Raw genomic sequence first — 26,622 nt, forward strand, 5'->3', positions numbered from 1 at the left:
TTATAACCAGTCCATGAACTTCCTGGTTTAACCTGGGGAAGAACTTATGGTTTCTTTAATATTAGGGTGTCAGGTGCTGGCCCTGTCTAATGGAAACTGACAAACTTGGTATAGTAAAATCGAGAAAAATGGAATGTGTTGGGTCTAGCTACACAACAGCTTTATGTCAGAGCTTTCATTTCCTTTTCATGTGGGGCGACTTTTAGAGACATCTCTGACCTCCACTGTAGTTCAGAGTGGAGTGGCTGGGTGCCTAACAGCACACTGCCTACAGGACTCAGACCACACTGTAGTTTAACTCCATTTAAGTTTACCTTTTATTATCTTTTTCTTTCTTGAGGAACCTGTTTTGTATCCTGTCGATCTAGTTTTGTTGTAATTGTTTGAATAGGGAATGCTCCTAAGACCGGAATAAGATTAAATCGCCCGGCTCTTTGACTAGCTGTGACTGAATTCTTGTTCCTCATGTGTCATGTGGGTCTTTAATACCTTGCATGGTGGCTGGAATGGTTAACAGCTTTTACGGAATGGACAGGATTAGTTTAACATCAAAAGCTTAGTCATCTACAGCTAACTTGAGTGACTTGCTAAAAGAATATACCTCAAAGTGGATGATCGTTTTTTTTTTTGGATAGACTTCTATTTCTGAAAGCACTCATCTCTTGAAGGCAGAGAATGCTAGAGCAGCTGTATTTGGAAGCAAGAGATTCTAGAGCAAACCTCAAAGAAACAGGCAAAACACAAAGCATTGTTGACCAGGTATTTATTGAGACAGTACAAAGTGGTGGCATATAAATTATTAAAAATAGAATGCTGAATTTTTATTTAGTAGGCAGGCCATCAGATTACTGCTTGTGGGTCACACCATACTATAAATGAAACTGCAAGGAAGTACATATACAATTTGAGATGAATTTTACCCAGGCAAGTACATACTGATAAATTCTGGCCTTTGGCATAGAGGGGTGAGAAGTGGCAAGTAAGTGAAATACTTGCCAGATTTTAGGAATACTGCCATTATTTAGGAATATTTTTTAAAAGGAAGAATAGCCTATTTTCATAGAGATAAGTATAGAAGGAAAATATTTAATACCCATGCTCCCATCAAAAAGCCCTTTATCCCCAAGTAGCAACAATTTTTCAACTCCTGTCTTTGTTTTGCGGGAACTATTTATGTCTCCATGCACCCAAGCAAGTTACATAAGGGAAAAAGTCCTTTTTTAAGAGTTGAAACAATTTTTACTGTCATTTGAAACAAACATGAAGACTTTTATAAATTGAAACAAAACTCTGAAATATAATGCATTTTTTTTCAATCCTAAATATTTGGGGGGAGATGCGGTGACAATTTAGGTAGAAAGCATTAGCTTCTGAACAAGTGCCATATGAGTATCGCAGCAAGTACTGGCCTTCTCTCTAGTCACAGATTTAAAAGCACAGCTTGCTCGCCACCACTCACTCTCACTTGCCTCAGCCCAGCATACACTTAGTGTGTCTGACTTTTCTCAAGGTCCTGGGGCCACTCAGGCTGCTTTAGTTAATGGGTAGATTTTCTAGATGCCTAAATTATCTGCCTGTTTTGTGGTTTTATGTATGGTATGTTCATTGAAATCGTATTCTCAGCATGACTTCTAATTTTTGTTCCTTTATTATCTTGTAAAAGTGATGAATAATATTTATACTATGAGACAGCTTTCTTTTTGCCTTTTTAGGCTGTGGAGCTTCAGTATGAGGCTGTACACAGAAAAGTCAGCATTTCTAAAAATGAAATATAATAAAGTATACAGAAAATAAAGAGGGCTCCACCCCAAAAAACCTTCCCTATTTTGTCATTTATTTCCCCTCAAATTTGGGAATCCAAAATCTCCCTAAGTGCTACATTCATAATCAGACTTGGGTTTTCATGTAAAGGCAGACAGAGTAATAATAATGTTTATTTTATAGGGCTACATAGTTTAACTTGAATCCTAAGATAGCTCTCAATGCATCTACATAGATATTAATCTGAATCACTTGTGTATAGCAGATGTGCAATATTTTAATGTATAAATCAAACTGGGTATTTACTTTTGTTTCACTGTATAAGTAAAAATAGCCCAGGTAGTTAACCATCCAATTATCTTAGAGGAAAGTATACATTAAAGATAAATTCCACAGCGATATGTAAGAGTACATTTCAACTTGAATTCCCAATCCAGGGCAAAGAGGTGTGTATATGTCAATAAAGTATACACTACTAATCAGTTAAGTATGTAACCATTTATGTAACATTTCCTAATAATCTACTCTGAAAAAGTTAGTGGATGGTTTTGGTTTGTTTACTGCGAAGGGCCGTAACACTTTATCTTCCCAGAAACGACAAGTGAATGATCTGTTCAGTATCTTAACACATTTAACTAACAGGCTTTCTGTGATGTTTTTCAAAATAATTTTATATTAAATCCATGGTTTATGAAATTTTACAATCAAAAGTATTAAGGACATTGTTAAGGTTTCTATAAACTGAAAATACATTTTAAATGTCAAAAAGACCCACTTTAAAAACTGATACAGTAATATAGCAATGTATTTATTATGACCAAAATAAAGCCTAGATTGATCCTGTAAGCACCTGAGATATGAACTGTTCAGTACAGCTTAGTGTTTTGGGGGGAGAAAATACAGCAAATGCAGAAAATGCCTAAGAAAACTTTTAGTTTAGCTATATCTCAACACAGCTAACTGGGCCATCTAACAAAAGCACACACACACACACAATTCAGCGACAGAATAAAATAGCAGCGCACACAGTATTACACATTTCCCTCAAAACATCATCCCTGACAGACTCCAAATGAGCTGGCGGCCTCAGAGCCAAAGAACTTCGAACACTGTCTGGACATGCTGCTCTTCCTTGCTAGAGAACAGTCCCTAAAGGGAAAATTGCTAAGTATCTCATAGGCTACTATTTATTTAATCATGAAATGCTAGGATGACTGAACTCCTTGATGTTTCAAAAGTTATGGAGTATAATAAAACTAAAACTAGTATGTGAATATCCTGTATATAAAGAGAAGGTATACTCAGAACACTGAAAAGCACTAATACTTCATGCTGCGCACATACTGGGAATATTGTTTTAGAGTAAATATGCCACAGTTTGATGGAACTAATTTCCCCCCACATATTTATAGTTTGATTTAGGGCACAGAAAACATCTGCACATGAATTTCAATTTACAGTGAAAATTTACCCCCCCCCACACACACACATAACACCCCACCCCATTTAAAGCAATCACTAACTTACCTTTTTCTTAAAAAAAAAAAAAAAAAAGCAATATGACTTAATACTTTTTCATCATGCAATACTTATCCTGAAATACATGTGTAGGCATTAAGAATAGCTGTGAAGTCATCACTCCTGCGGTAAACTGCAGTACAGGTGTTAACATTTCAGATCAGGGAACTGCTTGGCTGGCCTCAACCTTCCCCTTGTAGTTAACTCACCACCCCCTGGGATGGGAGCTAAGTGGATTATAAAGTGTGTGTCCCCACTCCCTCCCCACAAAAAGCAAAGACGAACATTTCCTCAAGACGTGTTAACTAAAAGAATAATGTGTTTACAAAACACAACTGGACGTTTTCCATCATTTTGGGATAAACCAAAATAACTTTTTAAAGTTTCATTTGGAGATTTCAAAGCTGAAAGTGCATTCAGCAAATTCTAACACCTTAGATGTATATACTGTCTGTTGATGATGACACCACTTGCCTTCTGTTCGATATACAAATTTTAACACTTGGACTCAACAGGTTTTTCTTCTGGAAAAGTTCTTTGGCATTCAGGTAACATCAATACTTTGAGCACAGTCACCTGCATCACACTGGATCGACTGCTTTAATTTCTAAATGAATTAAGGTAACCCAGGGACACTGATGGCCTTGACACATAATTTAGTCTTGTCATTATTCCAGAGAATATGGAATTCATGGCTTTTTGGGGCATCATCTGACCCCATTTCTTTTTACTACAATGGTTCCTGCTACAATGTCATAGGCTGTTCGATTATGCTGAAAAAACAGCAGTGTGATGAAAGCAGGGAAAAAAGAAGCAATAGAAAAATTCTTGATCAAAGCTCGTATAGCGGACCTAAAGAAATGGAAAAAAAAAGTTATATACCAACTACATATAGATTAGTAGACTATCAAGCTCAAAATGTATTTAAAACATTCAAAGTACAATTGAGAGTTTTAACCTTTTGTATCTAAATTACTTTCAAGTAGCATTATATTGGAGAAGGAAATGGCAACCCACGCCAGTATTCTTGCCTGGAGAATCCCAGGGACAGAGGAGCCTAGTGGGCTGCCGTCTACAGGGTCGCACAGAGTCGGACACAACTAAAGTGACTTAGCAGCAGCAGCAGCATTATATTATGATCAAACCACCTGGGCCAGTTCTAAAGACTTCATAACATAAAATTAGACTTTAGAACTTTCACGTGAAAAGCAATAATGTCTTAGAATGTGAGCTAAAAGCTTAGTATTTCCTAGTATTTTGCCAAAAGAACAGAGTAACTTCCCTTTACTTACCTTTTCTATGGTCACTCACTACTTTTAATATCTTTATTTTCTGTATGTTTTCACTGTCTTCTAAACTGAGTAGGTTTAGTACAGTACCATTTTCTACCTTCTGTGAAGAGCACCAGCATTTCAAATTACTGCTTTATCAGCTCTCTCTCTTTGCAGGGTCCTGTGGTTTATTTTTGGCTGTGCTGTGGGATCTTAGTCCCCTGACCAGGAATTCTACCTGCACCCACACCCTGCAGTGGAAGTGTGAAGTCTCAACCACTGGACCACCACAGAAGTCCCTGTCATCCTGTGATTAAGGAAAGCTTCAAAAAGCTTTCAACAGGAGCTTAGAATGGGGAATTATTCTAATTAGATTTTTGCCTTTTAGTGCACTGAACAGTTACAGAATAGCACAGCAGCTGAATGTGGGCTCTGAATCCAGACTGACTTGGTTTTAGGTTCACTTTCTACCATTAGTTGTGTCCAAACAGTGCCTGGTTTACAACGTGTTCAACAAATATTAGCCAACATTGATTCTCAGTAAAAGTAGTAGCCCAAGATTATTAGAATCACAAAAATAAGCAAATTTTGAAGATGTAAGCAAACCCCAGGCTTCTTCTAAAATCTCTTGTTTATATTTCTTTATATAACCATCTAACTCTGAATCATGCTGGCAGCAATTCCAGTCAGAACCTTGTTTTGCTCAGCTAATTACCATCTACTCACCTCCACAACTTCTATTATCCACTTCCATTATCCATTATTCCACTATCTGTACACTACCCTAATGGCAGAAAGTGAAGACAAACTAAAAAGCCTCTTGAAGAAAGTGAAAGAGAGTGAAAAATTTGGCTTAAAGCTTAACATTCAGAAAACTAAGATCATGGCATCTGGTTCCATCACTTCATGGGAAATAGATGTGGAAACAGTGTCAGACTTTATTTTGGGGGGCTCCAAAATCACTGCAGGTGGTGACTGCAGCCATGAAATCAAAAGATGCTTACTCCTTGGAAGGAAAGTTATGACCAACCTCAGTCCAGTTCAGTCGCTCAGTCATGTCCGACTCGGAAAAACCACAGCCTTGACTACCAGATCTCCTGACCGGCCTCTTGAGAAACCTATATGCAGGTCAGGAAGCAACAGAACTGGACATGGAACAACAGACTGGTTCCAAATAGGAAAAGGAATACGTCAAGGCTGTATATTGTCACCCTGCTTATTTAACATATGCAGAGTACATCATGAGAAATGCTGGGCTGGAAGAAGCACAAGCTGGAATCAAGATTGCTGGGAGAAATATCAATAACCTCAGACGACCAACCTAGATAGCATATTCAAAAGCAGGGATATTACTTTGCCAACAAAGGTCCTTCTAGTCAAGGCTATGGTTTTCCAGTGGTCATGTATGGATGTGAGAGTTGGACTGTGAAGAAAGCTGAGCACTGAAGAATTGATGCTTTTGAACTGTGGTGTTGGAGAAGACTCTTCAGAGTCCCTTGGACTGCAAGGAGATCAACCAGTCCATTCTAACGGAGACCAGTCCTGGGTGTTCACTGGAAGGACTGATGCTGAGGCTGAAACTCCAATACTTTGGCCACCTCACACGAAGAGTTGACTCACTGGAAAAAGACTCTGATGCTGGGAGGGATTGGGGGCAGGAGGAGAAGGGGATGACAGAGGATGAGATGGCTGGATGGCATCACCAACTCGATGCACATGAGTTTGGGTGAATTCTGGGAGTTGGTGATGGACAGGGAGGCCTGGCGTGCTGCAATTCATGGGGTGGCAAAGAGTCGGACATGACTGAGTGACTGAACTGACACCTTCCCCCAGCGCCAGATGCCAACAGCTAGCCATGAATACTGTGAGTATTACAACCTCTTTCACTTTAGAGCAGGAGCATGTCAAAACTCCTATTGCCTATTTAAGATGGGGGTACTGACAAGTGTTACCAGAAGGAAGCTTCAACGCAGAATAGTAACTAAACTCCATAACTACAGATCTAGAGAATATAAACAAAGCTAGGCCTGGAGCACTGATACAGACAGCACCACACCCCAATCCTCTCATTATTGTGGCCTCCAGTTCATAAAATGCTTACCCTTGAAGATGTGTATACTGAAAAGGAGTCAATAAATGTTACTGAAAAACATTCAAACTTTGTTTTAAACTTATTAAATGTAAGCCTATTATATGCCAAGAAAAACCAACATCCTAAAAGCACTTTTTTGTAAGTACCATCATTTGATAACGTTTAAGTACAGTAATTCATAAGTACGTAGTAGATTAAGAAAAGAACTTACGTTGTAATGCTAACATTTGAGGATGGAATCACTAAAACCCGACTCGGTGCAATAAGCACTGATGTATCACAGGTCACAACTCGAAGTCCTAGCAGGAACTTCCCTGGGGTAGCTCCACCTGCTCCCCAAATGCAAATTATCTAAGGAGAGAAGGATAATTGTAAAATAATTTACTGGCTCAACTATACCAATATTTTCCTGCCATATGATTCATGGTTTAACATTTTCAAGTTGGAAGAATTCCATAGAAATACTTTGTTTAATCTTTTAATGCATTTCTGCAGGTCTCTAACATCCTCAAGTACCACAAGATGTCTATTGCAGTTATTTCTCTATGAGCCATTATATTTTTTAGCAAGTTGGTTCTATGGAAAAACATTACATGTTCCACAACCAACTTAAAACATTTTTGGACAAATGACTGAAATGTATTACCAAGAAATTGTAAAATTTCTCTGCTCAGAAAATTTTAACTTGAAAAGGTACTATGTTAAAATTTAGAAAAAAAGACACCTGACAAATACAAGATTATAAATCTCTATTACAATATTTCTGTCTTGGGCTGATAATCTAAAATTATATTGTTAAATATTTGCTGAAGTCAGTGGCTTACCTCATAGAAACAAACTAATAACCTGTATATAAGTGCCACAACCATCATCTTCTGCAAGTCTTCCATTGATGTGTCTTCATCTATTTCTTCTATTATATAATGCATAGCAAACTTAGAGATATCCCTATAAAAAACAGTTTTGGGTTATAGAGAATGTGTTACCAGAGCAGTTGAACTGGTATTTTTTCATCAGTGTAAGCCATAAACTCTAATTGAAATCACAAACTAATGTTTTCTAATTATCTAGTTTCACAAAACATTATCTTATTCAACAAATAAGTAGCAGTACCATGAGTAAGCATTGTACTAGCTCTGGGGATAAAATGGCAAGTGAATGAAGTGGGCAAAGGGTAAAATAGAGAAGCACTGGGTACTTGGAAACACCTAACAGGAACACAACTTACTGGAGGCTTCGAAAAAATGACATTTAAGTTGAGATCTGAAGGGTGGAAAGAAGTTGGCCCCGCCTAAGGGAAACGTATGCAAGAGCGGGACTAATGAGAGGAGGACTTGGAGAGTATGATGGCAGCTACAGGCATTTCTGTGTGGCTCAAGTATTGTGTGAGGAGAGAGTGAGTAGAAAATAAAGCATTCGTGCTCAGTCATGTGTGACTCTGACCCTTCAGACTGCAGCCCGCCCGGCTCCTCTGTCCATGGGATTTTTCAGGCAAGAATACTGGAGTGGGCTGCCATGTCCTCCTCCAGGGGATCTTCCCCACCCAGGGATGGAACCCGCATGTCCTGCATTACAGGCAGATTCTTTACTGCTGAGCCATCGGGGAAGGGAGTTTAAGAAACAAGGGTATCTGTTAAAACATATGAAGACATTAAGACTTATGATGGCAATGAGAAACTACTGAACGATTTTAAGGCAGCAGAGTGGCAGAATCAGAATTTATGAGATTAGATGTAAGACAGGACATGGTAAACTGAGATATCGGTTAGAAGACTTGTTACAGTCCAAGCAAGTGATGATGTGACTGGGACTGCTAAGTCACTTCAGTCGTGTCCGACTCTGTGCGACCCCATAGACGGCAGCCCACCAGGCTCCCCCGTGCCTGGGATTCTCCAGGCAAGAACACTGGAGCGGGTTACCATTTCCTTCTCCAATGCGTGAAAGTGAAAAGTCAAAGTGAAGTTGCTCAGTCGTGTCCGACTCTTTGCAACCCCATGGACTGCAGCCAACCAGGCTCCTCCATCCGTGGGATTTTCCAGGCAAGAGTACTGGAGTGGGGTGCCATTGCCTTCTCCAGTGACTGGGACTAGGGAGAAGCAATAATGATGAAAACTGAAATTTTGACACAAACGAGTTGGTACTTGACTGGATGTGTAGGGACTAAGGGAGGGAGAGATATAATCATGGTAACCATTCAGGTTCCTGACAAAGGCCCTGAAATTGAACCACCAGGGTCTGAACTTAACTCTATTTTTGTAAATTTACCTTTGTAAATTCTGGGCTTAACCTTTTGTAAGTCTAAATTTCAATCTCTATAAAATGGAGGCATTAATCTCTACTTAATAGTGGTAGCAAGATTATGAATCCATACAGGGACCCCCCTTGTGTCCAGCGGAGCCCACGCTTTCCCTGGAGTCTGCCCTTTCACTGCAGGTGGTGCGGGTTACCCCACATGCTGTGTGGTGTGGCCAAAAAAAAATCCATACAAAGCCCAGCACGTAGAAAGTGCTTACCGAGTGATAACTGCTATTATGACTATTATTCTGAAAGAAAGACTATTCAAATAAATGGCTCACTTTGCAATTCATTTAGAACTTGCCTGATGTATATAGGCAGCCCCATTTGGAAATGGCATCTAGCTGATTATTAACAGTTTATGCCTTTGTCTTTAGGTACTCCGCTCTGAAAACAATTATAAGAGAAAAATTTGTACCTAGCCTAAGAAAATAGTGAATAAAATCAAAGCAGGGTTGGAGATAGCTTTTACCTACTTTTATAGGTGAAATTCTCCCCCATCTTGCAGAATTTATTGTTTCTCTCTTTTGTAGTTATTTCTTAAAACCAATAAGAAAGTAAACCTGACAAAGTTCCTATAAAGAAATTGTTGACCTTGGCAAACAAGTTATCCATACAATCACTGGCAAGCATGGAAAAAAACTTAAAACAAGACCTCTACACAGTAGATATTAAAACCTTTCTGCAAGTGGCCTTAACTTACTTTATTCCACTCAGGTGCATAATGCTTAAGACAATGGTCGCTTTTATAAAGAAGAGAATAAAGAAATCCACCATCTCTGCCATAAATCTGTGGGCCAAGGATGGAATAACATACTCTCTGCCTGTAAATTTAAAAAAAAAAAAAAAAGTTAAGAAAACTAATCGTTCCCTTGGAACCCAAGCTAGGCAATGAATGGGGAATGTAAAGTCAAGGTACAACTTACTGATAAAAAATTTTTATAACCTTGAAACAATTGACTTCAATAGGGCATGTTATTAAAACACAGCAATGCTACTTCGTAACAATTTAAAGCTATTTTTACCCCCTTAATGTTTAAAAATTATTTCACAGGTAAATTTCATTATTTAAAGTACTCAGTACATTTCACCAGGGATTCAATCGAGAACCGGGGTAATTACAAGCCTATGACAGAAACTTAAACCCTGTGTGGCTCATCTTACCCCTATTCATTTGTCTCGCTTTCTATGTATTTAACAAATTCAGTGATTAATAAGCTGCCATCCTAAATTCTGGATCAAATTCAGGCAACTAGGTCTTGTCCCATATTACCTGAATAAAATAAAAATAAACTAAAAGGTGTCAATAATTCAAAACATTCTAATATCCATACAGAAGTAAAGAGACAATACAGACAATATACAGGATTAAGCCAAGGTTCATAACTGCATTTGAATTCATGAAAATCTCTAATATCCGTCAGTTCCATTGTCGCTAATTCATAAAAGTTACCATATAAACTATAAATCCATGTCTGGATTATTACCAGCATTACCGGCCAACACCTCCCCTCCCCACAAACCGGCTTTGCCATCTGAGAATTAAGCCCTGGGTCTCACTCCAGAAAGTGGAGAGCAAGGTAACAGCAAGTGGTTTGAGGAGCAAATATTTCTTTACATTTGGAAGCGACTAGTCCGGGGAGTAAGGGAATGGATCCGGAGCGCCAGGTCTAAAGGAAGAGGAAAGTAGGGCCTCGCCGGACACCCTGGGAACTGAGACGCGGAGAAACAACGGCGAATGGCAGCAGCGGCGACAAGCGCAGGGCAGAGCCTGCGGGCTCCCGCCCCCCACCTCCCACCCCAGCACGTGCCCCGAAGAGCCTCTCACCTGCCTGCCGCCCGGTGTCGCTCGGGGCTCGCGAAGCGGCTGCCGGTCCCACCCTCGTGGCCGCGGCTGCGCGGACCGGCGGCTGCAGGTGAGGGGCGCGGGCTGCCGGGCCGGCGACCGGAGCCGAGGTGGTGATGCCTGCGGACGCCCCCGGCTCGGGCCCGGCTGTCGCGGCGCTTAGGAAGTAGAAGGGGTTGTAATAGCCCAGCTGCAGGGGCGGCAGGGCGGCTGCCGGGGGAGCGGCGGCGGCTCCGGCAGCCGGGAGGTAGCTGGGCGCGGGCGGCTGGGGGCTGCAGTAGGCGGGGAAGGCGGCCAGGCCGCTGTGCCAGGTGAGGTAGCCGCAGTAGGACTGCCACAGCCACTCGTGCACCTGCCGGGAGTACTCTCGGGCGCTCAGCCGCGCCGGCTTCTCCGGCGGGGCCGCGGCCTCGGACGCCTCACAGCTTGCCGGCTCCTGCAGCCCCGCGCTGGAGCCAGAGTCGGAGCCGGAGGCCGCCTCCCCGCGATTCTCGGGCTCGCGCGGCGGCTCCGATTCCTCAACCGCGGCCGCGAGGCCCAAGGCTGGGGGCCGGCCCAGGGCCTGGGGTTCGGCCTGCGGGCAGTCCCGGGACAGTGGGGCGGCGGCGGCGGCGGCGGCGGCAGGAAGGCCTCTTAGGGAAGGAACGGACTCCTGGTTCCCTCCGCCGTCGTCCTGCCCGGGAGGGCGGCCTCTGGCTTCCTCTGGCCCCTCCGCCATCGTGGCCTCAGCGGCACCCTCGGCGGTCCTGTCACTGCGCCGTCTCCCTTCCCTACTGGCCCCTCCCCAACAGCCCGGTGGCCACCGCAGCAGCCGCAGGCGTCAACAATCCGCCACCGGAAGCGGAAACCCCGCCCCGTGGACGTCGCCGGGGCGGGGCGGAGCTAGGAGGCGGGGCGTGGGATGGTGCTTGGAGCCGCCGAGCCGGTTATGGTTATCGAGGCGCTTCTCAGCTGGGCGTCCTGGGATTATCGCTAGTTCCGCTCAACTATCACCCCTCCGCGCCCCCCACTCCCCCCCGCCCCCACACACACCTCTTGCGGATTTTAACGAAGTTGAAGGCCCAAGGCTTCTCCAGATAGTCTCACGGGTTGTAGACTCCGGCTGCTCCTGGAGGAACAGCTGATGGAGGAGGAGTATTTCAGACAGAGGTCCGGGGGTCAGCGCTGCCTTTTCTGTTTGCAGCCGCGACAGTTTTGGTCTCTAAGCACAGGACCTGTTATTTATTTCCGCCTGCATTCATTCCAGTTAACTGGTCCCCTCACCCATTTGTACTCAAGGTGATACAAGGCATATCCTCAAAGGTTAAGAAATTAATAACCAAACTGGGACCTAGCAAGGTAGTATGGCTCAGCTGCAGCGATCTTGATTGTAAAAGAAAAGGGGTTTTGTTGATTTAAGAGCTAGATTCTGTCCTTGTCCTGGAGCTAACCTGAGTCTGCAATATCTTACTTTCCACTGCTGCAGACACAACCCTACCTCAGCAAAACTGTGCCTTTCCTCAGGCACGTTGTTTCAAACCTTTGGCGCCTGCCTTTCATTTTATGTTCAGGAAAGGCCTTGTTCATATCTCGGGGCTTTGGAACCTCCTCTGAGTACCGTAGCCCAGGCATGATTTCCCCTTCCTCCGAACTATATATGGCACCTTAACGTATTTATATTTTAGTATGCCTTCCGAAGTCCTTAAGTTGGTTAAGTGATAGGCATATATCTTTGTTTCCCCTGTCCCACACAGGAAGGAGATCCACAGGGGCCAGGTACTGTGGGTACAGTTGTCAGCATGATGAATCCCAGAATCATTCTTGACTCTGCTCTGGGAAATGAAAGTAAAAGGCTTAACTTTTCCCCTTAAGAAGCTAATGGATAGGTTAAAGGGAAAGACTTTGATGAAGCACTGGAAGACCTATTTAAGACAATACCAATATAGTATGTATCCAAAACAAGGGGAAGATCGTGGTGGCCTATAGCTAGGTTTATTCTTACAAATGTGGTTTTAAAAATCAGCTTTCCTGGTGGTCCAGTGGTTTAGAATCCACCTGCCAATGGAGAGGACACAGGTTTGATCCCTGCTCTGGGAAGATACGCCATGCCTTGGGGCAACTATGCCTGTAAACCCCAAATGCTGCCGCCTACGCCTAGAGCTGGTGCTCCACAAGTGAGCCACTGCAATGAGAAGGCTATGCACCGCAAGGAAGGCCCCGGCTCCCCCGTGCTGGCCGCAGCTAGAGAAAGCCCAAGTGTAGCGATGAAGACACAGTGCAGCCAAAAGTTAAATAATAAGTGAATAATATTTAAAAAGTCAACTGTGAAGAAACTGTAACGTTTAAACTTGCATTCCAAGTTTGGGTAGGGAAGGAAAGGGAAGAAAGAACAAATAAATGAAGAGAAAATGGAATGAGTGTAAATATCGTGATTATTGGAGACACAGACTTCGTTTTGAATACCACTGGTTAGTAGCACCTGGCATAGTGCTGCTCACATAGACATTTGTTATTAATCAGGACTCCGCTGCAGTTGTCAGGAATCCAACTGTAATTGATTTAAGGGATAAAAAGTAAATGAATTTATTGACTTGCATAGAAAGTTCTGAAATAGTTTAGATTTCAAGGATACCTAGTTATAGTTAATCAAATAGCTTCAGGGACCACCTTTTTCTTTGCTTTTGAGAAAGTAAGAGTGTTCCTGTTTCAGTAATAAACCTAATTCTAATTGGCTTAAGCCAAGAATAAAATTATTGCCTTTTGTAACCAACAAATTCAGAGGTTTTATATATTATAAGAAGGTTCAACAGTACATCTAATAGGCATTCCAAAAGACGGAAAAAGCAATAATGGCCAGTAATTTTCTAGAATTGAAGAAAGATGACTCTTTACATTGAAGCATCACATCAAGTCTTGGGAAAATAACATATACATACAACACATACATGATGAATTTAAACAAAGAGAAAAATAATAATCTTAAATAGGAGCAGTTAAAATATAACCTAACTAGAAAGAAATGGCATTTACAATGGAAGCCATATTGTCAAAAGTAAAAATATCCTGAAGATAGCGAAACATTTATAGTACAGAGGGGAAACTGTGGACAATCTAAAATGTTATAACCAAGTAAGTCATCAGTCAAGAATGAGGATGTGATGTAACACACCATTGCCAATCCAGACAACACCCTGAACAACCTTAGTACCTTCCTGTCATACTCAGCTAAGGACTGATGTCTCAGGGACATAAAAAAGGAAGTATTCATGAGTCTGTAAAATATAAACAGATTCTGGGAAGGAGGCAGTACATGAATCTCAAATCTCCATGAACCACCAATTCAAAACAAACTGTGTAGTGAAACCAAAAATGCATGGATGGGGCAATGTTTACAAAACTAGATAATAGATAACGCCACAGACCCCCAAATACAAGAGTATGAGATCAAACCGCAAATGCAAAATTGCATAGTGTCAATGCCAGAAAAAATCAGATCAAAACTGTGAAGATACTAAGAAAATTATATAAAATGTGAAAGAGAAATTGGAATTTAAAAACTTTCAGAAAGTAACAATTGGGGAAAGAATTACAAATAAGAGGAAAAAGTGGTTTCAGATAAATACTGAACTAGAAGGAACACCAGAGAAGGCGATGGCACCCCACTCCAGTACTCTTGCCTGGAAAATCCCATGGACGGAGGAGCCTCGTAGGCTGCAGTCCACCAGGTTTCGAAGAGTCAGACATGACTAAGCAACTTAACTTTCACTTTTCACTTCCATGCATTGGAGAAGGAAATGACAACCCACTCCAGTGTTCTTGCCTGGAGAATCCCAGGGACGGGGGAGCCTGGTGGGCTGCCGTCTATGGGGTCACACAGAGTCGGACACAACTGACGTGACTTGCAGCAGCAGAAGGAACACAGAAGTAAATACAGGTGATGCTCAAGAAAACTGGACTTTGAAGATGAGATTTTAAGTAAAACAGGTAGTAATGATTTTAGAGAAAAGATAAATATTGAGGACAAGTAAAGAAAATCCAACATATGGATTAAAAGTTCTTCATAAAACCATAGCTAGCTAACAGAACAAAACACATTATAATTCAAGAGAATCTTCCCTGAAATAGAACATATGTACATATATTCTATTTATATATATATTCACACATATATTCATATATGTATTTGAAGTCTCATGCTGAAAGAGTGTACTATGTACCTGAAAACACTCAGAATAAACAAGATATATTCTACGTAGTAAAATTACTGTACGTTTCTTAAAATGGTCATTTAGGTAAAAAAATATTTCTGAAAGAAAATTGGATTACCATAATACTTCAAAATTACTGCTTCATGTAGTAATACTTCATGTGAGGAGAAAATGGTGAAATATTTAAAATACTCAAAGAAAATGAGAACCAAGAGCTCTGTGTCCAGCAAAACTGACTTTCAAATATAAAAGTGTATTTGTTATCAAAACGAAAGAACTCAGACTATCATTTATTTGAGTTTTTCCTGAGGAGTGAAGCTCAGTAACCAAAATTACTCACAGTGACTTGAAATATTACATTTAGAACCAAGACTAAAAGAAGATTTGTCTCAGTCAGGGTCTAGTCAAGAGATAGAAACTACATAGTAATTTGAACCGAGGACTATGTTCAATACTATGAAGAATTATTAATAGAACTGGAATAAAAGGAGGCTGACTGCTAACAGGCAAAGAGAACACTTAGTGTATAGGAGGAAGAGTAGATACAGAGAGAAGCCACCACTCAAACTGAAATAGAGTGGCCAAGAAACACCCTGGCCCTGGCCCTGGCCCCTGACCCCACACCCCAGCCACCTCCTACTTGAAGAGGGCATAATTGTGGCTCACTGCTGTGGCCCCCATCGGTCAGTCAGTCGGTCAGTTCAGTTGCTTTGTTGTGTCCGACTCTTTGTGACTCCGTGGACTGCAGCACACCAGGCCTCCCTGTCCATCAGCAACTTCCGGAGTTTACCCAAACTCATGTCCATCGAGTCCGTGATGCCATCCAGCCATCTCATCCTCTGTCATCCACTTCTCCTCCCGCCTTCAATCTTTCCCAGTGCCAGGGTCTTTTCAAATGAGTCAGTTCTTCTCATCAGGTGGCCATATTATTGGAGCTTCAGCTTCAACATCAGTCCTTCCAATGAACACTCAGGACTGATCTCCTTTAGGCTGGACTAGTTGGATCTCCTTGCAGCCCAAGGGACTCTCAAGGGTCTTCTCCAACACTACAATTCAAAAGCATCAGTTCTTCTGTGGCCCCAATGGAACCCATTAAATCCTCCCTGGAGTTCTTGGAGAAGCTATCCAGAGAGAAATGACTTTATCAGAGTTCACTGCAAAGTGCCCAGAGCAGCCACTTTCAGGAAGGTGATATGCCAGCAGCATACCACTCCATGAAGCCATCTAAAACATGGTGTTTTTGGGGAAACTGCCCTGGGAAGCTGCTGCTTGTTGTGGGCAATGCTGGAAGGAACCACCGGCTCTGCAGGGGAGCCCAAAGAGATAAGCACACAAGAATCAGAAAGAGAAGCCTCTTCCTTCTCCAGTACCTCCATGCCTCCACTCCCAAGAGCACCCTCCATTAACAAAGCCTAACATTAAACCAGCTGATATTGGAGAAGTATTTGCAGAGTTCAGCTCCATTATTGCACAGCAAACAAAGATCTGGAGCTGAGAGCCACAAAGAGTATAATCTGAGATGGATTTATAATCTGAAATATTGGTACAAAATTACTGTAAAACTGGGAAGGAGTTTGGGAAGAGCATTAGCAAAAATTTAACTTTTCAGTGTATTGATGATGGCAATATTAGAGGAAATGGCAACCCAGTCCAGTATTCTTGCCTGGGAAATCCCATGGACAGAGGAGTCTGGCAGGCTACAGTCCATGGGGTTGCAAAGGGTCAGACATGACTGAGCACACACACACACATATATATACACATACGTATGTAATATGGGGTGAAATGAGTAATTATCATGAGTATCAAATATCTAGTTTCCTGCATTATTTTCACTAGCAGTGTTCACTGTTACCAGCTGGACTGCAGTTTGAAATACCAACTCCCACTTAAAGAAGCAAAGATTACTTGGAGAATTGGATGATTCTAGATCTGGGGCAGGAAATGTATAGAATCAACATAATATATCTTATACCAGAGAGCAGAGGAACTATTAAAGACTTCTAGGGTCACGTCCAGAGGACCCAGGAAGGCTAACTTGAAGAAGTTCTCCATCGGTCAAAGATGGGATAATTTGAGTTTCAATAAGGGTGATAATTGGAGAAGGCAATGGCAACCCACTCCAGTACTCTTGCCTGGCAAATCCCATGGATGGAGGAGCCTGGTAGGCTGCAGTCCATGGGGTCGTTAAGAGTCGGACACGACTGAGCAACTTCACTTTCACTTTTCACTTTCATGCATTGGAGAAGGAAATGGCAACCCACTCCAGTGTTCTTGCCTGGAGAATCCCAGGGACCGAGGAGCCTGGTGGGCTGCTGTCTACATGGTCTCGCAGAGTTGGACACGACTGAAGTGACTTAGCAGCAGTAGCAAGGGTGATAATTAGAATGGATTGACACCGTATAAATAAGTTTACATACATAAATTCATAATAATGTATAGTCTTACCAAAGAGATCAAACCTGAATCTAATCAATCCGACTTTTCCAACACCACTTTTCCAACACTCTGGATTCAACTGCCAATTTACAGGAAATAGAGGACAAAGACATACTGAAATACACCATTAGTGTGAAAATTGCTCAGTCATGTCCAACTGTTTGCAACCCCATGGACTGTAGTCCATGTAATTCTCCAGGTCAGAATACTGGGGTGGGTAGCCTTTCCATTCTCCAGGGGATCTTCCCAACCCAGGGATCGAACCCAGGTCTCCTGCATTGCAGGCGGATTCTTTACCAGCTGAGCCACCAGGGAAGTACATTAGTGTACAGTCTGCAAAATCCGGACTGTGGGGAACCCAAGTCAGACAGCTGAGTTCAGTAGATAAATTGTATGAAAAAGAGTGAGGAGAACCACTGGATTAAAGGAAATAAAAGACATTAGATTAAAAGGCATCAAATTATCCTAAATGATACATTAGAACAGTTAGACTAATTGATAGTTTCAGGACATTACATTAACAAAACCTAGAATACACATGCTTTTCAAGTGCACATGGAATATCCTCATGTTATTGTTGCTCAGTTGCCAAGTCGTGTCCAACTCTTCACAACCCCGTGGATTGCAGGCCTCCCTGTCCCTCACCATCTCCCAGATTTGCCCAAGTTCATGTGCATAGCATCTGTGGAACATCCTCATACCACATACTAAGACACAAAGTAAGCCTCAACAAGTCTGAGACTATATAAATTATTTCAGTCATCTTTTCTGACCACAAAAGCATTACTGCTACTGCTAAGTCGCTTCAGTCGTGTCCGACTCTGTGCGACCCATAGACGGCAGCCCACCAGGCTTCCCCGTCCCTGGGGTTCTCCAGGCAAGAACATTGGAGTGGGTTGCCATTTCCTTCTCCAGTGCATGAAAGTGAAAAATGAAAGTGAAGTTGCTCAGTCGTGTCCGACTCCTAGCGACCCCATGGACTGCAGCCTACCAGGCTCCTCCATCCATGGGATTTTCCAGGCAAGAGTACTGGAGTGGGGTGCCATTGCCTTCTCCGAAAAAGGCATTAAACAGTATGAAACTAGAAATCAACCACAGAAAAAGAAATGAGAAGAAAAAGATTACATTGCGACTAAACAACGTACTACTAAGAACCCAATGGGTCAATGATGAAATCAAAGAGGAAATTTTAAAATACCTTGAGACAAATGACAATGAAAACACAACCATACAAAATCTATGAGATGTAGCAAAAGCAGTTCTTGGAAGGAAATTCATAGCAATACAGGCCTTCCTCATAAAATAAGAAAGATCTCAAATAAACAACCTTACCTACTACCTAAAAGAATTACAGAACGTAGAACAAACACAGACAAAAGTCAACAGAAGAGAGGAAATAATAAAGATCAAAGATGAAATAAATAAAATAGAGATTAAAAAACAATAGAAAAAAATCAATAAAACCAAGAGCTGGTTCTTTAAAAGGGTAAATAAGATTGACAAACAGGGGTGTCAAAATTGACAAACAGAGGCCAGGCTTACAGTGAAGAGAGGACCCAACTAAACAAAATAAATGAGAAAGGAGAAATAACAACCAATACTGCAGAAATACAAAAAACCCTAATTGAATATTACAAACAATTGCATGTCAACAAATTTGACAACCCAGAAGAAATGTACCAGTTTCTAGAAACATACAGCTCACCAAAACTGAACCAAGAAGAAATAGATAATTTTAACAGACTGAAAGTGAAATGGAATCTGTAATTCCAAAAAAAAAAAGAAAACCCTCTCCACAAACAAAAGTCCAAGACCAGATGGCTTCACAGGCAAATTCTACCAAAAATACCTTTTCAAACTCTTCTAAAAGACTGAAGAGGAACGAATACTGCCAAAGACATTCTATGAAGCCACCATCACCCTGATATAAAACTAGACAAAGACACTACCAAAAAAGAAAGTTATAAACCAATATCCTTGATGAATAAAGATGCAAAAATTTTCAACAAAATATTAGCAAACCAAATCCAACAACACATAAAAAAGATCATATCCCATGACCAAGTTGGATTCATCCCGATGTCACGGGATGGTTCAACACACACAAATCAATCAGTGTGATACATCACTTCAACAAAGGAAAAGAAAAAAACCAATGATCATCTCAATAGATGCAGGAAAAAAATTTGGCAAAATTCAACATCCATTCATGATGAAAACTTTTTGCCAAATCGGGTATAGAGGGAACACATCTCATAATAAAAGCTATTTATGACAAACATACACCCAATATAATACCCAATGGTGCAGAGCTGAAAGCCTTCCTGCTAAAATCCAGAACAAGATATGAATGCCCACTCTCACCACTTCCTTCACATAGAATTGGAAATCCTAGTCATAGCAATCAGACAAGAAATAAAAGGTATCCAAATTGGAAGGGAAGAGGTAACATTGTCATTATATGCAGATGACACAATACTCTGTAGAAAACCCTAAAGACTCCACACAAAAACTTCGGGAACTGATAAACAAATTCAGCAAGGTAGCCAAATACAAGATTAACATATGGAAATCGGTTGCATTTCCTTACACTAACAATGAGATATCAGAAAGCGAATGTTAAAAAACAAAACCTTTTAAAATCATGTCAAAACAATAAAATATTTAGGAGTAAACCTGACCAAGGAGGTGAAAGACCTATATGCTGGGAATTAAAAAACATTAATAAAGGAAACTGAAGATGATTCAAAGAAATGGAAAGATATCCTATGCTCTGGGAATGGAAGAATTAATATTGTTGAAGTGGCCATACTATCCAAAGCAATCTACAGATTTAATGTGCTCCCCATCAAATTACTCATAACATTTTTCACAGAACTAAAACAAATAATCCTAAAACTTATGTGGAACTGTAAAAGACTCAAGTTTGCCAAAGCAATCCTGAGGAAAAAGAACAAAGCAGGAAGCATAACCCTCCCAGGATTCAGCCAATACTACAAAGCTAGGGTAACCAAAACAGGTTTTGTATTGGCGCAAAAACAGACATATGGATAAATGGGACAGAATAGAGAGCCCAGAAATTAACCCACACACCTATAGTCAATTAATCTTCAACAAACGAGGCAAAATACACAATGGAGAAAAGACAGTCTCTTCAGCAAGTGGTGCTGGAAAAGTCGGAGACAGCTGCAGGTGGATCAATGACGAGCAGGCCCTCCCATTGAAACAGCGGGACACCAGGGCCTTGCCCCTCCCCCACCATGCCCTCTGCCTGCCCTTTGTCTGTGGAAAACTTCAGTCAAAGAATAAGTTTCATCACAGAAGAGAGAAGTGTGGAAACAAAGGAAAACCGTCAAAGGAGACCAAATAATAACAATGTAGTCATTAAGCATAGTCAAGAACCTTTAGTTCTTTCTCAAGGGCTGTAGATAAAATTCTGAACCATATCTTGTGACGGGTCTTCTAAATGCTAAAACATCAGGTGCAGAAGTTAACTACATGATGACCAGACTGCATCCAGACATAAGCTGCCACAGTTCCAAAAACTGACCACGAAGAATCGGGAACAAATGAACCCTGGAACTGAAGATTGCTATGCTATGCTATGCTAAGTCACTTCAGTCGTGTCCAACTCTGTGTGATCCCATAGACAGCAGCCCACCAGGCTCCCCCGTCCCTGGGATTCTCCAGGCAAGAACACTGGAGTGGGTTGTCATTTCCTTCCCCAATGCATGAAAGTGAAAAGTGAAAGTGAAGTCGCTCAGTCGTGTCCGACTCTTAGCGACCCCATGGACTGCAGCCCACTAGGGTCCTCTGTCCATGGGATTCTCCAGGCAAGAGTACTGGAGTGGGGTGCCATTGCCTTCTCCAAGGAACTGAAGATTAACTGTACCTAAAATCACCAAGCAGGGGGGGCAAAAGATGTTATGGATAGAAGTGGGGGTGGCTACACGCAGAAATAGCACAGTCATCCCTAACAGTCATCTTCAAATTGATTAGTCAGACCACTATTGGTCAATTTGAAGATGACTGTTAGGGATGACGGTGCTATTTCTGCATGTAGCCACCCCCGCTTCTATCCATAAAATCTTTTGCCCCGCTGCTTGTCGGGGGGTGGGGGGAGTTGGCCTTTGGACAGATGTCTGCCATCTTCCTCCTGTCCCTCCAGTGACTGGCATCTGAAATAAAGCAAACTTTTCTCTTCACCAACCTAGCCTCTTTATTGGCTTTTAAGCAGTGATCAGACCCCACACACACTCTTTCAGTAACAGATTTTGGTGGCCCAACCTGGGGCTGGCTGCTGCTGGCTCCTGCTTTCATGGCACCTGACTGTCCTGGGTTTTTCAGGGGAGAACTGTGGCCATGACAGTGTATTAGCCTGTTGTTTATGGCTGGCCAGCCCCAAGTAGGGAACTGGGGGGACGTTCCTAGCTGCTGCAAAAACCATTTGTTTTGAGGATCCTCCCTGTTTCTCCCCTGCTCGGCACTGGTTGCCAACTTATGCTTTTCTTTTGTGGAATGGGAACTTGCACTTGGGACAAGCTGACGAGCTCCAAAACCAGGTAAATCCACCGGTGTGCACATGGGCAGCCTTCCCGTTTGTGAGTACTAGTGCTGTTTGGGCATTCTTGCCAATTGGTTCTGACTGCCGCTGAAGACTGTGAGCACTGCCTGCTATTTGGACATTTTTCCCAATTGCTTCTGATGTCTGTCTGCCTTTGAGGACCATTTTGAAGCATGAAGTGCTATTTGGGCATTCTGGCCAATTGAGTCTGACATCTGACTACTGTTGAGGACTGTTTATGTTGGGGAAGTGTTTGTTTGGGATTTCGTACGGGTCACCTTCAAAGAGTGTTTGTAATAGCTGTGTGAGTGTGTCCTCCATCTGTATGACTGGTACTCTTGTTGACATATATAATGGTCCATTCAGGTCCAATTCATTAAGAAAAATTTTACCCATGAAATTATGACTAAAAAGAAGTGATTTTTTTTGGGACAATGTATGTTTGGCAACAGTATCCTTTAAAGTCTGGAGAAGATACGTTAAGATGAAACTCTTGAAATTAAAACAAAAACAAAAACGGTTCATTTTGCATATGCCGTTAGGGAAAGCCAGCTTGATAAAACTTTTTTCAGACTCTGAGGAAACAAAAATATGCCTAGCAGAAAATCTGAAGTTAACACTTATCACGTCCTTGAAATATAAATACAGTCCACTTTGCCTGGATCTTCAGCCTTGGGTTAATAGTAAAAATTCAAATCAAAAAGAAAAAAGAAAAGGAGGGAAGCCTTTTAAAATTGAGTGTGTAAATTTGGCTATTCTGACTGATAAGTTTAATTGCAATGCCTAATTCATGAAATGTAAAAAAAAATGAAACAATGAGATCTCTGTTTATCTGGATGTTTGTATGTCTCAATATGTGTTTTTGTCCTTGGATAATATTGCTGAGGTTTATTTGTAAAAGAGCTGTATATAATTGGCCTTAAACAGAAATAAACACTTATAAATCAAACAAATCTAAATTTACCTGCTTTTGTCTTCTTGTAAGACCAAGAGGGAAACTAAAGATGTTTTGGTTTATTAAACATGCATGTTGTAACACTGAAGAAAAATTATGCTATGAAAAAAAGTTTTTTTTTTTTTAAGATTATAGAATATATTCTTAAGTTTGCCAAATAGAAAATGCTGGTGTAACATTTTAATCACTTGTTTCTTGGTTTTGTTAATGTATTCAAGGATTAAAAATTGTGATATATCAAAACGATAAGGGAACCATTTTAGTATGTAAAGCAAGTCGGATACGTGCTGTGTGTGAAGAAAAGGTATAAAAAATAGAGATGTTTTTGGTTAGAAAAAAACGATAATAATTTTGTCCTACAGTTGTTTGTTTCTGGATGAGGAAATACAGGACAAATTTCTTTGGATCCAGAAGATGATAAAAGGTTTATTAAAAAGGAACTCTGAGAAAAGAATTTTGTATGTTGTCAGGATTAAGATTAGACTGAATTTAATTAGGTAAATGAATTTTGTTATTAACAGTAAACTGATGCAAGACTGAATTTGGTTTTGTCTCTCTGTTAAGAAAGCAAAGTTCTCCTGGAATATTGATCTGATTTTGGTTAACACAGACTTCTAACGGAAAATAATTGCTTTGTTTCTAAGCATACTTTTGACCCTAATATTCAAGATGGAAAAATCGTCCAGTAAAGATGTTACAGAGTGTAACTACGCATGGTCTGTAGCACTGCTGCCTTTAAGGGTGTAGGTGATAAACTGTGCGGCCTACAAAGCATTTCCCTGTTAATCTCTGGGCCTGTTCATGGCATCTGATTAGTTTCCCCAGCATGGACAACTAGGCAAACACATAAATAAAAAGAAGGCCTAGCAATGAGGGGCGTGGGTGGGCCAGAGCAAGCGAAAGAACCACTCTGGCAACACTGGAAAAATATATTGATTATCAGTGCTTCCTATGAAAGGAGTTACAGTTAAAAGGGGAAAATGATGGAAGAAATTTTCACACACTGAGGTGTGGGGAAGTCATTCTGACTTTACTTTGAACTTTAGGCTAGCCAAAGCAGCCTGTTTGTGGCCTATGAAATATATATGTACATCTGCTTTAACCATTAAGAGAAAAATATATTCAGAGAAAAATACAAAGATGCATTTTTATTATTATCCTCATTGTAATGTGTCTAGTCATTTTCAAACATTTGTCCAGGTGCTATGAAAGTTTATTCCCAGTCTTGTTCTGTAGCTGTCCTTCCTCAAGATTGAGGAGGGTCAAAGAACAGTGGGGACTGAAATGGAGCAGGACCATATGGTCCTTGCCCCCCATCCCCCAGCCCCGACCATGTCTTCTGCCTGCCTTCTGCCTGTGGAAAAGTTTAGTCAAAGAAGCTTAATCAGAGAAGAGAGAAATGTGGAAACAAAGGATAACAGCCAAAGGAGACTAAATAACAAGAATGTAGTTATTAAGCATGGTCAAGGACCTTTAGTTCTTTCTCAAGGGCCCTAGATTTTATTCTGAGCCATATCCTGTGAGCTGTCTTATAGATACTAAAACACCATGTGGAAAAGCTAACTACATGATGACCAGACTGTACCCAGGACGTGAGCTGCTACAATTCCAAGAACTGGCCACAAAGAAACGGGAACCAGTGAACCCTGGAACTGAAGATTAACTGTACCTAAAACCACCAAGATGACGCTGGTCGGACCACTGATGATCAATCTGAAGATGACTGTTAGCGATGACTGTGCTATTTCTGCATGTGGCCGCCCCCCCACTTCTGTTTATAAAATTTCTTGCCCCACTGCTTGTTGAGGAGGGAGGAGTTGGCTTTTGGACAGATGTCCACTACCCTCGCCCACCCTCAGTTGCTGGCATCTGAAAGAAAGCAAATTTTCCTTTCCACCAACTTGTCCTGTTTACTGGTTTTTGAGTAACAAGCAGCTGGACCCACCACACTCTTTCAGTAACACCACCACACACAAAAATAAACTCAAAATAGCTTAAAGACTTAAATATAAGACACAACACCATAAAACTCCTAGAAGAGAACATAGGTAAATTATTCTCAGACACAGACCTAAGAAAACATTGATATGATCTAACTCCCAAGGCAATAGAAACAGAGACAAAATTTTAAAATGGGACCTAATCAAACACGAGCAAAGGAAACCATAAACAAAATGAGAAGAAAACCTACAGACTGGGAGAACATATTTGCAAATGAAGTGACTGACAAAGGCTTAATTTCCAAAATGTTAAAACAGCTCATACAACTCAATATTAAAAAGCAAATAACCCAATCAAAAAGTGGGCAGAAGACATAGACGTTTTTCCAAAGAAGACGCACAGATGCCCAAAAGACACATGAAAAGATGCTCAACGTAACTATTTGAGAAACACAAATCAAAACTACCAGGAGGTGCCACCTCACACCAGTCAGAACAGCCGTCCTTAAAAAGCCTACATATAAGAAATTCTAGAAAGGGTGTAGAGAAAAGGAAACCCTCTTACACTGTTGGGAGGAAAGTAAACTGGTGCAGTCATTATGGAAAACAGTATGAAGCTTTCTCGAAAAGCTAAAAAGAGAGCTACCTTATGACCCAGCAATTCCACCCCTGGGTATGTATCTGGACAAAATTATAATTCAAAGAGAAACATGCCTCCCCAGTGTCCATAGCAGCACTGTTCACAACAGCCAAGACATGGACACAATCTAAATGTCCATCGAGAGATGAATGGATAAAGAAGACGTGATATATATACATCTTTGTTATCATACACACATATATACATACAACGGAATACTATTTCCCTCTGTACACTCCCAAGGGGTGAAGGAGTGGGAGAAGTAAGGGTTGGGAGCTTGGGATTAGCAGATACGAATTATTATAATAGGATAAACAATAATGTCTGACTGTATAGCACAGGGATTCAATACACTGTGATAAACTATAATGGAAATGAAAATGAAAAATAATACGATATGTCTAATAGAATCACTTTGCGGTATAGCAGAAATTAAGACAACACTGTAAATCAACTATACTTCAATAAAATATTTTTTTAAAGACATCAAATTAAAAAATAAGAGTAAGATGATAGAGTCTAAATATATACTTAAAGAGTTTTAAAAATTGTGACTGTCCTAGTTAGGATAGTGACTACTTTTGGGTCAGTGAGGGGTTTGTGATTGGAATGGAGAACACAGGCTTATGGTGTGGCTGACAAAACTCTGATTTGGGAAGCGAATACACATACGTTCACCTGGTAAAAACCCATCAAGCTGTTAGTGAAAGTGGTAAAAGATGGAGAATTTTTCACTCACATACCTAAAATCTAAAGGACATACGTTAGTGAGAGGGAAATGGAACTCAAAAGCAAGGGATGAAAGGCAAAAAAGAAATGACTTTGAGAAAATAAGATCCTAAGGGTCTAATTCCTGAGCTAAATAAATTTGGGAGTCTGGAAAAGCATGGGGAATTGACCACATTCACTCCTTTTCTTTCCAAAGCACCTACTGAAGTGAAATAGAGGAATAAAATTACAGAATTAACAAGGTGGCTGCAGTTTTGCAAGACAGAAGGTCACTGACTTGAGGACAGGCTCAGAACTTGGAGGTACATATGGGTTCTTTGGGAACTGGAAGTGGAGTACAGTGCTCACAGGGAAATGATAAGTGAGTCTGTATGCTGAATGTGTG

At 41.1% G+C, this 26,622-nt stretch overlaps 1 protein-coding gene across 1 annotated transcript; it reads right to left on the reverse strand.

Moving 5' to 3' along the window:
• Positions 1-746: 746 nt before the first annotated feature.
• On the reverse strand, positions 747-11,621 carry FAM8A1 (family with sequence similarity 8 member A1). The gene is made up of 5 exons (XM_027524823.1): positions 10,766-11,621; positions 9,641-9,761; positions 7,467-7,590; positions 6,854-6,993; positions 747-4,131 (listed from the first exon to the last, which is right to left on the reverse strand). Exons 1-5 carry the CDS (start codon positions 11,499-11,501, stop codon positions 3,987-3,989), a joined length of 1,266 nt encoding a protein of 421 aa, XP_027380624.1. The 5' UTR covers positions 11,502-11,621; the 3' UTR covers positions 747-3,986.
• Positions 11,622-26,622: the final 15,001 nt, after the last annotated feature.

This window comes from Bos indicus x Bos taurus, chromosome 23 (assembly GCF_003369695.1).
Source record: "Bos indicus x Bos taurus breed Angus x Brahman F1 hybrid chromosome 23, Bos_hybrid_MaternalHap_v2.0, whole genome shotgun sequence".
NCBI lineage: Eukaryota > Metazoa > Chordata > Mammalia > Artiodactyla > Bovidae > Bos > Bos indicus x Bos taurus.

Bases quoted from the DNA above. Each gene is read 5' to 3' on its own strand.
- FAM8A1 (XM_027524823.1), bottom strand. From the start codon at position 11,501: ATGGCGGAGGGGCCAGAGGAAGCCAGAGGCCGCCCTCCCGGGCAGGAC. The intron at 9,762-10,765 runs GTGAGAGGCTCT...TTAAATTTACAG, and splicing joins CGACACCGGGCGGCAGGCAG to GCAGAGAGTATGTTATTCCA. The intron at 4,132-6,853 runs GTAAGTTCTTTT...CCATTTCTTTAG, and splicing joins TCAAATGTTAGCATTACAAC to GTCCGCTATACGAGCTTTGA.